The sequence below is a fragment of the Chelonia mydas genome, chromosome 21 (assembly GCF_015237465.2).
Source record: "Chelonia mydas isolate rCheMyd1 chromosome 21, rCheMyd1.pri.v2, whole genome shotgun sequence".
Lineage (NCBI taxonomy): Eukaryota > Metazoa > Chordata > Testudines > Cheloniidae > Chelonia > Chelonia mydas.
This window is the reverse complement of record NC_051261.2, coordinates 680945-698683: the sequence shown is the minus strand read 5'-3', so window position 1 is coordinate 698683 and position 17739 is coordinate 680945. Positions and strand designations below refer to the sequence as shown.

Here is a 17739-nt window from a genome sequence, read left to right as displayed (position 1 = left end):
GCACGGGAATGCATTACCTAGGGAGGTGTTGGAATCTCCTTCCTTTGAGGTTTTTAAGATCAGGCTTGACAAAGCCCTGGCTGGGATGATTTAGTTGGGGATTGGTCCTGCTTTGAGCAGGGGGTTGGACTAGATGACCTCCTGAGGTCCCTTCCAACCCTGTTATTCTATTATTTGTATTATGGTTGAGGCCCCAGTGAGGATCAGGGCTCCACAAGCTGTGCAGTGTAGAAACATCTAGAAGAATCCATTGCCTGTCACAGTGATTTTATAGTCTTATTTCGAATCATAGAAATGGAGGACTGGAAGGGACCTTCATAGGTCATCTAGTCCAGTCCACTACATTGAGGCAGGACTAAGTATTTTCTAGACCATCCCTGACAGGTGTTTGTCTAACCTGTTCTTAAAAAACCACCAATGACTGAGATTCCACAACATCCCTACATAATTTGTTCCAATGCTTAACTACCCTTACTATCAGGAAATTTTTCCTAATGTCTAACCTATCAAACAACCATTTATTTAAATATTTTTGGATGTTTTCTACATTTTCAAATATATTGATTTCACTTACAACACAGAATACAAAGTGTATAGTGCTCACTTTATATTTTTTATTACAAATATTTGCACTGTAAAAATAATAAATAGTATTTTTCAGTTCATCTCACACAAGCGCTGTAGTACAATCTCTTTATTATGAAAGTGAAACTTACAAATGTACATTTTTTTTGTTACATAACTGTACTCAAAAACAAAAACAATGTAAAACTTTAGAGCCTACAAGTCCACTCAGTCCTACTTCTTGTTCAGCCAATCGCTAAGACAAACAAGTTTGTTTACATTTACAGGAGATAATGGTGCTCCCTTCTTATTTACAATGTCGCCAGAAAGTGAGAATGGGCGTTCACATGGCATTTTTGTAGTTGGCATTGCAAGGAATTTACGTGCCAGATATGCTAAGCATTTGTGAATCCTTTCATGCTTTGGCCACCATTCCAGAGGACATGCTGCTGATGCTCGTTAAAAAATAATGCATTAATTAAATTTGAGACTGAACTCCTTGTGGGAGTATTGTATGTCTTCTGCTCTGTTTAACCCACATTCTGCCATATATTTCATGTTATAACAGTCTGGTATGATGACTCAGCACATGTTCGTTTTAAGAAAACTTTCACTGCCGATTTGACAAAATGCAAAGGAGGTACCAATGTGAGATTTCTAAAGATAGCTACAGCATTCGACCCAAGGTTTATGAATCTGAAGTACCTTCCAAAATCTGAGAGGATGAGGTGTGGCGCATGCTTTCAGAAGTCGTAGAAGAGCAACGCTCCAATGCGGAAACTACAGAACCTGAACCACCAAAAAAGAAAATCACCCTTCTGCTGGTGGTATCTGACTCAGATGATGAAAATGAACATGTAGCGGTCTGCACTGCTTTGGATCATTATCGAGCAGAGCCTATTATCAGCATGGATGCATGTTCTCTGGAATGGTGGTTGAAGCGTGATGGGACATATGAATCTTTAGCACATCTGGCACATAAATATCTTGCAGTGGTGGCTACAACAGTGCCATGCGAACATCTGTTCTCACTTTCAGGTGATATTTTAAACAAGAAGCGGGCAGGATTATCTCCTGTAAATGTAAACAAACTTGTTTGTCTGAGCAATTGGCTGAACAAGAAGTTGGGCTGAGTGGAGGTGTGGGCTCTAAAGTTTTACTGTTTTATTTTCGAATGCAGTTTTTTTTTGTACATAATTCTGCATTTGTAAGTTCAACTTTCATGATAGAGATTTCACTACAGTACTTGTATCAGGTGAATTGAAAAATACTATTTTTTTTTTTTTACAATGTAAATACTTGCAATAAAAAATGTAAAGTGAGCACTGTACACTTTGTATTCTGTGTTACAATTGAAATCAGCATATTTGAAAATGTAGAAAACATTCAAATATATTTAAATAAATGGTTGCTTGATATCCCTACTGCAAATACATCCCCGAATGATGTTCGCTTTTTAAGACAAGACATATTAAGTGTATGTAACACATGGTGGGAGGAGGACAAAGATAACAGCAATAAAAACATATGGTTACATAGTCTAGCTGTGTACATAATTTGGTAGTTCAAAGTCATTTTAAATGTATAGCTATATCAGCATGCTAAGCAGTTAGTAGAATCAGGGCCTGAGGGCACAGAGATTTGCGTTCTGTACAGTCACTGAAAAATAATTGTACTCTTAGGCAAATCTGCCACCTCTTAATCCAGCCAGCGTGCAGGGATTTACATAACCAAAAACTAACTGTACAGTGGTGAGTCAGCAATGTTTCAGTTACCCTGTGTTCAAGAAGCTTCGTCATGATCTTATTTGAAAGGGAATTTGAGAATACAAATAAATTATTCCTCTTATCTCCCAATTATTTTAATAGGATACAGAATGAGGAACTAAATATGAATTGCAGTAAACTTTTATTAGAAAAAGAACAAATATCTCAAAAGAAAAGCGATACTGTCACTGAGCTCAAGAAACTACAAGAAGTTCATAAGGCAAGTTGAGAAGTAAACTTACCTTCTTTTGGAAGACACTTCTTACTCAAAATAAAATGTGATTAAAGCATATGGTATATCGAAATATGACACAGGACCATTTTCATGATGTTAGTTAATTTTGAAACACAATTTTTGCACTTTAAAATGCAAATGGTGAAATTCACCCTTTGCAGAGGACTAGATGAAAGCATATGTACTTCTTTGTGCTGTCTGTCACTGCACAGATTGAATTTCACTCAAAATAAATAATTGATTGTATGCATCTTTGTTTAGGATAACAGAAAGAAAGAAGAAAAGACTAAGAAGCTAATAGAAAACCTTGAAGAAACAAACTGCCAGCTAAGGGAAGGAAAAACAAAAATATAAGTAGCATATTCTTAGAAAAAGTCTTGATTCATTTATTTACCATTAGATTTTGGAGTTTTGCTTTTTTAGATATATATGTGTTTACGCATTGGCTTCTATGACTTCAGATTACTATATTTGTTTTCAGGCTGTATGTTAATGTAATGGGTCTTACTCTCTCTGTGGTGATTTTTGGGGCACCCAGGACTGAGAGTCACCTTGTTACCCTCCTTCCTGACGAGGAGGAGGTAACAAAGGAGAGTCTTGCCTGTGATGAGTGGGTGGCCTGTCAGCCATGCAAGCACCCTTCCTGCAGGCTCTGCCAGGTCCTTTCGGTTGTGTATGAATTCCTCTGGAGCATTTCGCTGTGATATCCAGTCCCTGACTCAGGTTACTCACAGAAATTCCAGATCCTCTGTCCCCAAAGGCAGAGCATACTCCAGTTTACCAGTTTTACCTTAAACCCTCCTCCTCCAGAAGATACAGCTTTGTAATAAAATTAAATAAGGTCTATTTAAGAAAGGATAGCAATTCTACTAGAAATAAGAGTATTGGAAACAGATGGTCACAACTAAATCATAAAACACTAACCTAGGTCTACACTTGTTGATATTTACTTTTCCCATCTAATAAAGTAGGTTTTCCCCGCCAAAGTTCAGTGCGTTGCAGAGCTGGCTGGCTTCAAAGGAACACCGCTCCAATTTTTTTGTGAGATCAAGCACCCTCCTCAAGATGTCTCCTCAGTGAAAGAATACCAAGTGCCTTTCCCCTTCTGTGTTATACTGAAACAGTCTTTTGTCTTCATTCATTCATTCAGGGTGATTCTCTGTCTGTTGTAACGTTCCTTTTTTTACCTCCAAGTGGTTTTGATTGTGATTGTGTCTGATGGTTTTCCATTGAAAGTCTTGGGATGAAGCAAGGCTAGACTATTGAGCCTTGCATTACGTCACTGGCTAACCAAGACATGTTCACAACTCCGACCTCCTCAAATGAGCCATTGTGGAGACTTATCCTCTGGTGATGAACTTCTGCTTCAAGTCCAAAAAGCAGACTTTCCGTATAGTTCCTTAAATATTACCCACACATTCATCTTGCAATGCTTATGAGTCTTGAGAAGTCATGAGCTTTCTGTAGATACCTTATGTGTTACTTTTTGATAAATATTCTGCAAGATGTGTGTTTAGTGTAGTAAGCTTGTCAGGTTTGAGGTGAGAATTGTTTGCAAAGAACAGGGGCCCCTTTGCTTCTTTGTCACATTCTCATTTACATTAAGACTATTCTGCACTATTCTGGCAGTGTACAGAGCCATAAAATTGCTATGACAATAATTTACTCCCACTTTATATTTGTTAGTTATGTTCTTTTTTTGTAATTGTTGCACAGTTTATACCAAGAGCTATACTGCATCATTCATTTTCATCTAAGACATTAGAAGTTTGGGTTTTCAGTTTTCTCAGAAAAACCCTTTAATTATAGAGGAAATTTAAAGAAAATAGCATATACAAAGTTATTAGTTAAATGTGGAAAAAATGAGATGATTATGGAGAAGAGGATTCTTATTAAATTTTACCATCTGAAGTGTTGTATATTTTGACAAGTCTCATTGTTAATCTGCCTTCCATAATATGGATTTAGATATTATGGAGATAGATGCATTAAAATAATGTAGATAGATAAACTTATTGTATGCATAGGACTTTCTAGGTCTGTGAAAAATACGTACAGCTCAGAAGTGAAAGTCTGGGCCACTGTCCTGTACCTTTTAGGGACATCTTCAAAGACTGGCATAAAGCACCCTTAATATTAGCTATAAAGGAAGCTGCCTTTCTAGCTTTGAGCTAAGCTGTGATTTTTAAAAAATTTTTTTAGCAGCAGTGAGAAAAATCTTCATTTTAAAATTAATTATTTACTAATACTTATTAATTTGGCATTTAGAAATGACTTGGAGTCTCTGAAGGAGAAGATGAAAAAGAAAGATGAAGAAGCTAAAACTAAACTGGATGAAAGTGAAGAAAATGTATGGGATATATACAGTGTTATATCTTATTATGAAAAAGCTATAGCAGTAAATGTCTGAGCCAAAAAAGGTATCCTTAGGAAACAGATGATGGCGAGTAGGAAATAATAGTTGTGTAGGAACAGGCTGGTTGTGATGCTTTCTATGAGTACCCAGGGTTGTGAGGCACCTACCTACCCCTTAGAGTGAGACAGTACCTGCTGTGGATCAGCTCACTGACTGCACTGGCCTCTGATAATGCAAACACTGCCTTCCAGGACTCCTCAGGCCTTGCACACCCTATGCAGGTTAGTGATAGGAACACACCAATCCCCAAGTCCTCCGAATGTCTCTCTGGACTGCCCAGCCCCTGTTCCATGTTCACAGAACTCAGCTTTGCTACTCAAAAAGGAATAATACACACCAAATTACAGTTTTAATTCAGGATCACCAGTCCACATAATATACAGCACTTAGATATATTTATAGTGAAAACAAGAATAAGTTTATTATCAAACAGAGATTTAAACGATACAAAATCAGAATATTGGAAACATATGTTTGCAGATAAAACAAGATCATAAAATGCATTCTAGAGCTTACACTTTGTCAGATGTTTGGCTGCATGCGTGTGTTCCTGCATGTTGCACTGGCTTTGTCCAGATAGCCAATACAGCAGGCTCTGATCGAACTGACCAATAAACACAAGACTTAGTTTAGTAGCGAAGGCACCCAACCAGGTTTATTGCCAACAAAGCACAGTGCTAATGCCCTGGCTCAATGGTTACAGGTACACTAACACATATGCCTGTGACAATGGATCTTCCAGTGCCCCTTAGGCCAGACGAAGGGTAAAAGCGAGGTATCCTAACATTTATAGACTGAGACAAACAGCCTGGGGTAGACAACTTATCTATCACCTTACGTGTTTCATGACATGTTTGTTATCTCCCCTTGTACTTTTTCCTGATGTTTCAGACAGAACATCACTATTCATTACTTTTGTCAAACCATTTTATCATGTGCTGGATTGGAGTGTTCTTGTACTGGCCTGCTGGAATGTGTTTACATATTCATTGTGTTTTAGCAATGGTAGCAATATCGGTGCCGAGATCGTGTACCGGACACTGACTTGCAGGCAAGCATATGCTTTTGACAGGGCCTAACTGTTGCTCATAGCATAACTTTTGCTGACGTTGGTTGAGACCTCAGGCCTTGCACTAGGCCCATGCTTCAGGTTCTCTCTTTCTTAACTCACAGGACATTCCTCTGTCTCCTATAGGATAACTTACCCAAAGTCTTTCCCTAGCATTTTCAAACAGGACCTTTCAGAAGATCAAGCCTGCTGGTGCCTTGTCTTCACAGATTGAAGAATGCCAGAATTTCTCTGCATCACTAGCTGTACCGGACTATCCCTTTGATCTTCACCTCAAAACAGGGGTGTCCCCTAGCTGTTTGTCTTACTGTTCATTTCATTCTGAAGTCTCCACAAGCTCTTTGTTAGCATTTTACTCAGTATAGCAATAGACTTATATTGTAAGATCTGCAATACACAGTGATCCATCAGGGAAAAATGTCTCCCACTTCCTGTCTGTAGAAGTTTGTCTCAAGGCCCTATACCTTTGAATGAGCTGCCTTTAACTACAAGATCTAGAGAATGTAATTTTCATCATGCATAACACTTCCCATGTTTTCCATATGTATGTCTCTGAATGATTATAATGACCAATGTGACCCATGGTTGTCTGTGGGTTAGATGAGATTTTAATACTAGTATGTCTGGTTTGGAGGATTTTTATTTTCTTATGTTTTCTGGTGCATAGAAATATATCTTGGAGCATGCTAAACAGTCTCTTATGAAGTTTTACTGTGAAATTAAATTAGATAAAGACACCCAGAACAAGGGATGTTTGCTTGCTTGTTCTGTAAGTATAAATAAATAGCAGAAGAAAACTAGCTGCATATTTTGGGGCAATTTGTGGTAAAATTTCTAATAATAGTTTAGCCAGATTTTAAAATAATGTATTTCAGACTAGAAACATTGGAAGTGAAATTTCAAGAAAGGAAAAGCAACTGAAGATGCTAGAAAATAAGGTATGAGAGTGTACTATTATACTATGAACTAGAGAGAACTTCAAAAATTCTTTTCCGTTATAAGCATTAGCTGCAGTATTTCATATACAATTTGTGAATAGAAAAGAGGTGATTATGGTTCCATATTACAAATTTTTGCTCTGCGCTAATTACAGCTTTTGATGTAGGATGACCAGACAACAAATGTGAAAAATTGGGACGGGGTGGGGGGGTAATAGGAGCCTATATAAGAAAAAGACCCAAAAATCGGGACTTTCCCTATAAAATTGGGACATTTGGTCACCCTGTTTTGTTGGGCTGTCCTACTACAGTTTTACTAGCTAGCAGTAGACTATCAAAACCATTACAGCTTTAGTGCTCTAAATCCTGATTCAGCAAAACACGTAAGCTTGTAATTTACGTCCCACTGAAATCGGTGGGTTTTATGCATGTGATTATAGTTAAACACATGCTTAAAAGTTGTACTAAATAGATACTTGAGCATGTGCTTAAGTGTTTTTACGGAGTTGGGGCCAAGAATAGTTCCAATGAGCATCAGTGAGGTTAGTCACATTATTGAAGTTGAGGATGCTTAAGTGCCTTACTGAATTGGGACCTATGCAAAGACAATTGCAATTGTTCTTAAAATATCAATCAAATTAACAAATTCTAAAAATAATAATTTTGCAATGATTCATTGTTTGAAATCTCTCTGTTTTTAGTTTAACAATTTAAAGAAACAGATTGAAAATAAAACCAAATACAACGAAGAACTGCAGCAAGAGGTATGTAGAATTTTTTAAAGTTACAGGAACATGGAACACAAGAAATCCAACTGCATTTGTGTAGAGCAATACTGTTGTTCAGTCTCTGGTAGGATTTTAAATAGATGTGGAGTCTTTGCAAATGTCTATGAGATTACATAACTGGTTCTCTTTTTCATGATAGTCTTAATTCAGGTCAAATCTAAAGAAAGTTTGGTCTTTAAAATGGTTCTTTTTAATTGTAAAACTTGGTCTACTTTAGTGAAAAGTAATTGTAGAAAGAATATATTTATAATGAATTCTGATTATTTTGTATTTGATACACAGTGTCATCAGTATACTTTTAAATAAACACTTGAGTTATGTTAATTATCTACCAGGAAAAGCAGAAAAATAAAAATCTGAGCTCAGATTGTCCTCTCTTGTTAAAAGCCATGGGAGTGGATTTTTTGTGAGGAAATCTCATTGAAGTTTTTTTCACAGAGTTTTCCCCTATCTCACCCTACACTGGGGCAGAGTTGTCTCCTTGTAGAAGAGCCATCCAGAAACTTGGGCCGTCTGCTTGGAGCCTCTGTATCACTGCATCAGGTCTGGCCCTCTGGAGATTCCTTTGCAGTGCAGCCTGGGCCTGTATTAATTTTTTTCATGGAAGTTCAACAAGCAGGAGGCAGAGATGTTCTGCATCCTGCTTTTTCCTCCTTTCTTCCACCCATGTTGCTCACATGAACCTTGAACCATGTGGAGAGTTTTCCACAGTGTCCACAAAGGGTAAAAAAAAAAGTTTTATTGAGGTATGTGAAAAGAAAAGGAGTACTTGTGGCACCTTAGAGACTCACAAATTTATTTGAGCATAAGCTTTCGTGAGCTACAGCTCACTTCATCGGATGCATTCAGTGGAAAATACAGTGGGGAGATTTATATACACCGAGAACATGAAACAATGGGTGTTACCATACACACTGTAAAGAGAGTGATCACTTAAGGTGAGCTGTTACCAGCAGGAGAGCGGGAGGGTGGGGGAGGAAGCTTTTTGTAGTGATAATCAAGGTAGGCCATTTCCAGCAGTTTACAAGAAGGTCTGAGGAACAATGGGGGGGTGGGGGATAAACATGGGGAAATAGTTTTACTTTGTGTAATGACCATCCACTCCCAGTCTCTATTCAAGCCTAAGTTAATTGTATCCAGTTTGCAAATTCATTCCAATTCAGCAGTCTCTCGTTGGAGTCTGTTTTTGAAGTTTTTTTTTGTTGAAGTATTGCCACTTTTAGGTCTGTAATCGAGTGACCAGAGAGATTGAAGTGTTCTCCAACTGGTTTTTGGTACTTGAGCTTTCCTTCCACAGGAAGGATTTTTCAATGCACAAATCTTAGGGGGCCTGATATGGGACATGGATTGTGGGGGGGAAAAAAAAAATTTTAAAGGAGAGGGTACCGGGATCAATCTTTAGTCCCAGTTCTGACTGTTGTGTGCTGGTGAGGCAGTACACAGTATGCAGAAAACTGCTGTAAATGGGCAGCTGAAGATACTCCGCCTCAATTTGCCCTGTGTTTTATACTAATTTTAGCTACTGAAGCAGCAAAGCAATACTCCAATATGTTAATAAAATAATGTAAATGTTTAAATGCATACCTTTAGTCTTCATTTTGATTTTAACAGAATAAAGTGTTGAAAAAAAATATTGCAGCAGAAAGCAAGCAATCCAGTATTTATGAAGAGAAGGTAGGTGTATACTAAATATTTCTTGTAAAAGTGAAAGACAAGTAGTTGAAGAGCATGAGTCTGTCCTTCAGTCCCACTGAAGTCAATGAGATTACTTCTGTGTTTAAAAATTAAGCAAGTTTAATTATTTTGCTGGATTGGGGCCAAAATGTTCAGCATCTTGTTGTATCAAGCTATGATATATTGGAGACTGTCGGCTCCCCATTGAAATCAGTAAGGATTGAAGTTTCTCAGAATCTTACAGGAGATGCTCTGCACCTCACTGAATCAAACCTTTAATAAGAAATTTGTGAAATTGTATCCACTGTTTCTAGGACAAGATTTCAAGGGTAGTCAGACTTTCAGTGCTGCAAGCACCCAAGCATGTATTATCTTTTTTGGATTAGTTAATACTTTTAGTTAAAAGTTGGCCCAGGTTGCAATATTCAGATGTAGCATTCCAATACTACAATGTCTGTGACCACATAAGAACCTTTATAGATAGATAAGCACATTTTTATTTAGATTTTAGTTTGGCTCATTGCAGAGATACAGGTCAGCAACAAAATTCAAATCCAAATAGAAGTTTGGGAGTTCAGAATCTCTCTTTACTTTTAATTCTGTCAGGTTCAGTTTTCCTGGAAAATATAAAGTTATTCGGGGCTTGCTTCTGTATCATTCAGATCAAGGAAGTTGTCCCATTGACTTGACTCGAGCAGGGTTAAACCACAAATGATTTGTTCATAAATGAGCATTTTATGTGCGCATTGTAGCTGGTCAGGTCAGCCAGACCTGTGGAGGAGCTCTATGTAGCTCAAAAGCTTGTCTCTTTCACCAGCAGAAGTTGGTCCAATAAAAGATGTTACCTCACCCACCTTATCTCTCTAATATCTGGGACCAACATGGCTACAACAACAATTTTAAAAATACAGTTACATACTTTGACAGCAATATAACATTATTTACATTACTAATATCCTTGTGCTTTACTAAAATGAACAAAATAATATAAATGGTTTTTCTCCTTCTGAACTTCTTTTCTCTAGCATCTACTGAAAGTAACACAAGAAATTTCTCTCTAGCCTAATTATTCAAATGCATATTAACTGGTTATATGTAATTTTTGTGATAAGTTGTTTCTGCCATAATATGAGCTGTTGTTTAAATATTCTAAGTCCTTAATTTTGAATAAACTAATTTTACTAGGGTGTACCCTTTTAATTCATGTCATGGTTTCACTGAAGTCAGTTCTCAGTCAAACATGCAAATTGTTGGCCTCTTCCAGGAATTTTGCCAGCAAAATCAGCAGTTTAAAAGAATGTTTGAGCAAATACAGTTCCTTTCATAGAGATTACTATTAATAATAATAAAAACCTACTAAGACTAATGGGCCAGGAAAATTCCCTGTTCTTCAATCAATGCTATTCTAAATGGAAATTATAAAAAACCACAGGACTAGATCATTGACCGTGGCTGAAGAGTACGCAGTACTGCTCAGGATGGGGATTGCAAAGATGGCATGGGAGTCAATGGAGACTCCTTGCAGAGCCCTGCTTTCCATAGCAAATCTTCCCCCCCAAGAACAGGAAGAGTACAGGAATGGAAGACTATTCTGTGGCTGCACAGCTCTGGGAGGAAGTCATAATGCCAGTGGATGAATTTCCAGGGAATAGCAAGCATGGTCTTATTTTCTTGTGAATTTTAGGACATCATGTACACTTTGGGGGGGCCTTCTCCTCTCAAGTAATCAGAAACCTCCCCCTCTTTAGGTGATGATGTCTTGGAGACAGTATTAGTTGAAACTCATTACGTTTCACTTTTCCTTTTTCATATGTTTTTCCATTGGAGGGGGTGATTTAATTGAAATTATTGTTGCTATTTTCCCAGTAATTAGGAAAAAATGTGAAAGGCCATAGCTCAGATCCTTGTTTAAAAAAAAATTGACTTGAAGGTAAACTGTCCCAGTACAGAAGTTGGTCCAATAAAAGATATTACCTCACTCATCTTGTATCTCCAGTATAGGTTAGGTAATAACCGCTTAAATGAATCAACATATATTAAAATTTAATCCTGAATGGTTAATTGAAATGATTTTATCCTTTAAAAGGTGAATAAATTACAACTAGAGCTCGAAAATGTAAGTAGGCAACATAAAGAAACAGTTGACAGCTACCAAAAAGAAATCGAGGCAAAAAACATAACTGAAGAAAAACTTATTGAAAAGGTAAGAATTACTAAAATGTACTGTTTCTTTGGATTCATTTGAGTAATTTGATATTTACCCAATGTTTAACGTGCTTTGTAAAGTTATTTAGAGCTGATCCTGAACTCCATTCACATGTTACAGTCCTGTGGACACCCGTGGCCATATGGGGAAGCTGTCTATATACAATTTATTACTTCTATGTGAAATCATGAATTGTATGTGTAATCCAACACTCAATTTGAAGTCAGTCAGTCAAGGGCTGGGAGAAGTTACAGATCAAACAAATTAAGTCATTGATGTGAATGGATCCCATTCAAATGGGACCATTTTTTGGACAATGTGATGGCTGAAGCCTTGGAGAAACAGTTTTCTCTAACTTCTCTGCAAGTGGGTTTGAAAAGTGGAAAATCCCCAAAGAGCAAAACAAAGTACCAAGATGTTCGTGCTAGTTTTTAAAAACACAAAATCTGGGAGGGGAGGGTCAGACAGATGATGAAGGCATTGTGCAGGAGAAAGGAACAAAGACACATGGTTTTGGAAAGAGAGAGGACTTTTTTGACTTTGGGGGATCAGTCAAGGTCAAAGGAAACCGGCATGACGAAAGAGAGAGAGACTCCATGATTTGGAGGAGAAACTATGGGCAGCGGGGTGTGTGTGTGTGTGTGTGTCCTGGACACCCTAGAGGACTCTAACCAAATCCCAGAAAATACTGAGGAGGAAACTGAAACAGGTGAGGAAATTGAGACAGGGAATAGCATATAGATGTTTTATTTTGCACGATCTGAATTTCTTTTGCGCTAATATAAAAAGTAATTACTTTAGCAATACCTGTTGCAAAGCCTGTGTGTGTTTGCTTCAACTATCATGAGTCCCTGAAGAGAAATTAAACCAGAGTGCCCACAAGGTTGGAGCTCTGAGAAGGTGTGTGAGTCAGATACTGGGGAGCCTAGGGGAGCCAGTGCTAGTTTTCAGGGCCTAGGAAGTTGGACCATGGAGTCTAAGCTTGCAGATGGGTTGTTTGCAGAGTATTTGTAGCCTGAAAGTGTGCCTAGAGATCCAGAGTAAGAGACAGGGAATGCATGGGCTTTGTTCAGATTCAGGAAGCATAAGAGCACATGGATCCAGTGTGGTGATCGAAACGCAGCACCTGGTGAATGTCTAGTAGGGGGAGTTTGACCAGTGCCATGACAAAGTCAGTGGAACTGCTTGTGTGTGAACTATGAATACTGGTGAGTTATAGGCTTTCAGCATTGAGTCCTTAAGTGAAAACGTTCATATTTGGGTCTCTAAAGTGAGGCACCTAAATAAAAGCTAGGATTTAGTGCGTCAGTTTAGGAATCCAGGTTTGAAAATGTCGGCCTTAGTTTGTGAAATTGCCTTTCAGCTAATGTGCATTTTAGTACAGGAATTTTTAAAATGAAAAATGTTATTTTTAAAACTAATTGCACAGGAATTTTTTGTTCTAGAAAGTACCAGACTGAAATACAATGAGAATGAAAAAACTAAGATTTTAAAATATCTGTTTTACAGATTTTTGCAGGGCAGCCAGGCATTTTTTAGTCTTCAGTACTGTAGATTATAATATCACAAAGAAGAAAATACTCCAAATCAAGTGGTTCATTCCATCCATACTACTGTAATTGTTAGAATAACTTCAAAATGTATCTTGTGTATTTCATTAAATGAATAGCTGTGGTTTCATATTTGAGAAAAATACAAAAATGGTCAGACAAGTCCACTGTGAAAAAAGCATTTCTTTTCATGTGTGTATATATAGTATTTTAACTTTTTAAATATATTTTTAGCTTCGTTTATTTTATTTTTTTAACTTGATGCCACAAAATTTTGCCTGTCTTACAGTTAAAGATAAACTGTGCAACAATGCAGGCACTGCAAGTGAACCATATAAAGAACAAAAAAAAAGAACAGTGGCTTTTGAGCTAATGGAAACCCAACTAAGGGTATGTCTACACTATGAAATTAGGTCGAATTTATAGAAGTCGGTTTTTTAGAAATCGGTTTTATATATTCGAGTGTGTGTGTCCCCACAGAAAATACTCTAAGTGCATTAAGTGAATTAACTCGGCGGAGCGCTTCCACAGTACCGAGGCTAGAGTCGACTTCTGGAGTGTTGCACTGTGGGTAGCTATCCCACAGTTCCCGCAGTCTCCGCTGCCCATTGGAATTCTGGGTTGAGATCCCAATGCCTGATGGGGCTAAAACATTGTCGCTGGTGGTTCTGGGTACATATTGTCAGGCCCCCGTTCCCTCCCTCCCTCCGTGAAAGCAAGAGCAGACAATCGTTTCGCGCCTTTTTTCCTGAGTTACCTGTGCAGACGCCATACCACGGCAAGCATGGAGCCCGCTCAGGTAACCGTCACCGTACGTCTCCTGGGTGCTGGCAGACGCGGTACTGCATTGCTACACAGTAGCAGCAACCCATTGCCTTGTGGCAGCAGACAGTGCAATAGGACTGGTAGCCGTCATCGTCATGTCCGAGGTGCTCCTGGCCACTGCTCCTGGCGCAGGGACTAAATTTGGAGTGACTTGATCAAGTCATTCTCTTTAGTCCTGCAGTCAGTCTTATTGAACCATCTTATGGTGAGCAGGCAGGTGATATGGATTGCTTAGCAGTCCTCTTGCACCATCTTCTGCCGGGCAGGCAAGAGATGACGATGGCTAGCAGTCGTATTGTACCATCTTCTGCCAAGCAGCCATGAGATGTGGATGGCATGCAGTCCTTCTGCACCGTCTGCTGCCAGCCAAAGATGTAAAAGATAGATGGAGTGTATCAAAACAAGAAATAGACCAGATTTGTTTTGTACTCATTTGCTCCCCCCCCCCCCCCCCGTCTAGGGGACTCATTCCTCTAGGTCACACTGCAGTCACTCACAGAGAAGGTGCAGCGAGGTAAATCTAGCCATGTATCAATCAGAGGCCAGACTAACCTCCTTGTTCCAATAAGAACAATAACTTAGGTGCACCATTTCTTATTGGAACCCTCCGTGAAGTCCTGCCTGAAATACTCCTTGATGTAAAGCCACCCCCTTTGTTGATTTTAGCTCCCTGAAGCCAACCCTGTAAGCTGTGTCGTCAGTCGCCCCTCCCTCCGTCAGAGCAACGGCAGACAATCATTCCGCGCCTTTTTTCTGAGCGGACGCCATACCAAGGCAAGCATGGAGGCCGCTCAGCTCACTTTGGCAATTAGGAGCACATTAAACACCACACGCATTATCCAGCAGTATATGCAGCACCAGAACCTGGCAGAGCGATAGCGGGCGAGTAGGCGATGTCAGTGCGGTCGTGAGAGTGATCAGGACATGGACACAGATTTCTCTGAAAGCATGGGCCCTGCCAATGCATGCATCATGGTGCTAATGGGGCAGGTTCATGCTGTGGAACGCCGATTCTGGGCTTGGGAAACAAGCACAGACTGGTGGGACCGCATAGTGTTGCAGGTCTGGGACGATTCCCAGTGGCTGCAAAACTTTCGCATGCGTAAAGGCACTTTCATGGAACTTTGTGACTTGCTTTCCCCTGCCCTGAAGCGCATGAATACCAAGATGAGAGCAGCCCTCACAGTTGAGAAGCGAGTGGCGATAGCCCTGTGGAAGCTTGCAACACCAGACAGCTACCAGTCAGTCGGGAATCAATTTGGAGTGGGCAAATCTACTGTGGGGGCTGCTGTGATGCAAGTAGCCCACGCAATCAAAGATCTACTGCAGTGACCCTGGGAAATGTGCAGGTCTTAGTGGATGGCTTTGCTGCAATGGGATTCCCTAACTGTGGTGGGGCCATAGACGGAACCCATATGCCTATCTTGGCACCGGAGCACCAAGCCGGCGAGTACATAAACCGCAATGGGTACTTTTCAATAGTGCTGCAAGCTCTGGTGGATCACAAGGGACGTTTCACCAACATCAGCGTGGGATGGCCGGGAAAGGTACATGACGCTCGCATCTTCAGGAACTCTGGTCTGTTTCAAAAGCTGCAGGAAGGGACTTTATTCCCAGACCAGAAGATAACTGTTGGGGATGTTGAAATGCCTATAGTTGTCCTTGGGGACCCAGCCTACCCCTTAATGCCATGGCTCATGAAGCCATACACAGGCAGCCTGGACAGTAGTCAGGAGCTGTTCAACTACAGGCTGAGCAAGTGCAGAATGGTGGTAGAATGTGCATTTGGACGTTTAAAGGCGCGCTGGTGCAGTTTACTGACTCGGTTAGACCTCAGCAAAACCAATATTCCCACTGTTATTACTGCTTGCTGTGTGCTCCACAATATCTGTGAGAGTAAGGGGGAGACGTTTATGGCAGGGTGGGAGGTTGAGGCAAATCGCCTGGCTGCTGGTTACGCGCAGCCAGACACCAGGGCGGTTAGAAGAGCACAGGAGGGCACGGTACGCATCAGAGAAGCTTTGAAAACCAGTTTCGTGACTGGCCAGGCTACGGTGTGAAAGTTCTCTTTGTATCTCCTTGATGAAACCCCCCGCCCCTTGGTTCACTCTACTTCCCTGTAAGCTAACCACCCTCCCCTCCTCCCTTCGATCACCGCTTGCAGAGACAATAAAGTCATTGTTGCTTCACATTCATGCATTCTTTATTCATTCATCACACAAATAGGGAGATGACTACCAAGGTAGCCCAGGAGGGGTGGTGGAGGAGGGAAGGAAAATGCCACACAGCACTTTAAGCACAGCACTTTAAAAGTTTACAACTTTAAAATTTATTGAATGCCAGCCTTCTTTTTTTTGGGCAATCCTCTGTGGTGGAGTGGCTGGTTGGCCGGTGGCCCCCCCACCGCGTTCTTGGGCGTCTGGGTGTGGAGGCTATGGAACTTGGGGAGGAGGGCGGTTGGTTACACAGGGGCTGTAGTGGCAGTCTGTGCTCCAGCTGCCTTTGCTGCAGCTCGAGCATACTGGTTTGATCCTCCAGCAGCCTCAGCACTGAATCCTGCCTCCTCTCATCACACTGCCGCCACATTTGAGCTTCAGACCTGTCTTCAGCCCGCCACTTACTCTCTTCAGCCCGCCACCTCTCCTCCCGGTCATTTTGTGCTTTCCTGCACTCTGACATTATTTGCCTCCACGCATTCGTCTGTGCTCTGTCAGTGTGGGAGGACAGCATGAGCTCAGAGAACATTTCATCACGAGTGCGTTTTTTTTTCTTTCTAATCTTCACTAGCCTCTGGGAAGGAGAAGATCCTGTGATCATTGAAACACATGCAGCTGGTGGAGGAAAAAAAAAAAGGGACAGCGGTATTTAAAAAGACACATTTTATAAAATAGTGGCTACAGTCTTTCAGGGTAAACCTTGCTGTTAACATTACATACATAGCACATGTGCTTTCGTTACAAGGTCGCATTTTGCCTCCCCCCACCGCGTGGCTACCCCCCAACCCTCCTCCCTCCCCGTGGCTAACAGCGGGGAACATTTCTGTTCAGCCGCAGGCAAACAGCCCAGCAGGAACGGGCTCCTCTGAGTGTCCCCTGAAGAAAAGCACCCTATTTCAACCAGGTGACCATGAATGATATCTCACTCTCCTGAGGATAACACAGAGAGATAAAGAACGGATGTTGTTTGAACGCCAGCAAACGTACACTGCAATGCTTTGTTGTACAATGATTCCCGAGTACGTGTTACTGGCCTGGAGTGGTAAAGTGTCCTACCATGAAGGACGCAATAAGGCTGCCCTCCCCAGAAACCTTTTGCAAAGGCTTTGGGAGTACATCCAGGAGAGCCGCGAACGCCAGGGCAAATTAATCCTTTCACATGCTTGCTTTTAAACCATGTATAGTATTTTAAAAGGTACACTCACCGGAGGTCCCTTCTCCGCCTGCCAGGTCCAGGAGGCAGCCTTGGGTGGGTTCGGGAGGTACTGGCTCCAGGTCCAGGGTGAGAAACAGTTCCTGGCTGTCGGGAAAACCGGTTTCTCCGCTTGCTTGCTGTGAGCTATCTACAACCTCATCATCATCTTCTTCTTCTTCGTTCCCAAAACCTGCTTCTGTGTTGCCTCCATCTCCATTGAAGGAGTCAAATAACACGGCTGGGGTAGTGGTGGCTGAACCCCCTAAAATGGCATGCAGCTCATCATAGAAGCAGCAT

At 40.6% G+C, this 17739-nt stretch overlaps 1 protein-coding gene across 11 annotated transcripts in view; it reads left to right on the top strand.

The window, feature by feature from the left end:
• The window catches only part of SYCP1 (synaptonemal complex protein 1), a 69112-nt gene that overhangs the window by 32476 nt on the left and 18897 nt on the right, over positions 1–17739 (top strand). For 8 of the 11 annotated variants that reach the window (XM_043533621.1, XM_043533624.1, XM_043533619.1 and 5 more), the window contains 8 exons: positions 2433–2550; positions 2827–2897; positions 4834–4915; positions 6926–6988; positions 7690–7752; positions 8215–8319; positions 9388–9450; positions 11537–11653. In XM_043533621.1, coding sequence (XP_043389556.1) covers positions 2433–2550; positions 2827–2897; positions 4834–4915; positions 6926–6988; positions 7690–7752; positions 8215–8319; positions 9388–9450; positions 11537–11653 — 682 coding nt within the window. Of the gene's footprint in view, positions 1–2432; positions 2551–2826; positions 2898–4833; positions 4916–6925; positions 6989–7689; positions 7753–8214; positions 8320–9387; positions 9451–11536; positions 11654–13495; positions 13597–17739 lie in introns of all 11 variants that reach the window. The other 3 variants (XM_043533620.1, XM_043533623.1, XM_043533628.1) reach the window with 2 other exon arrangements.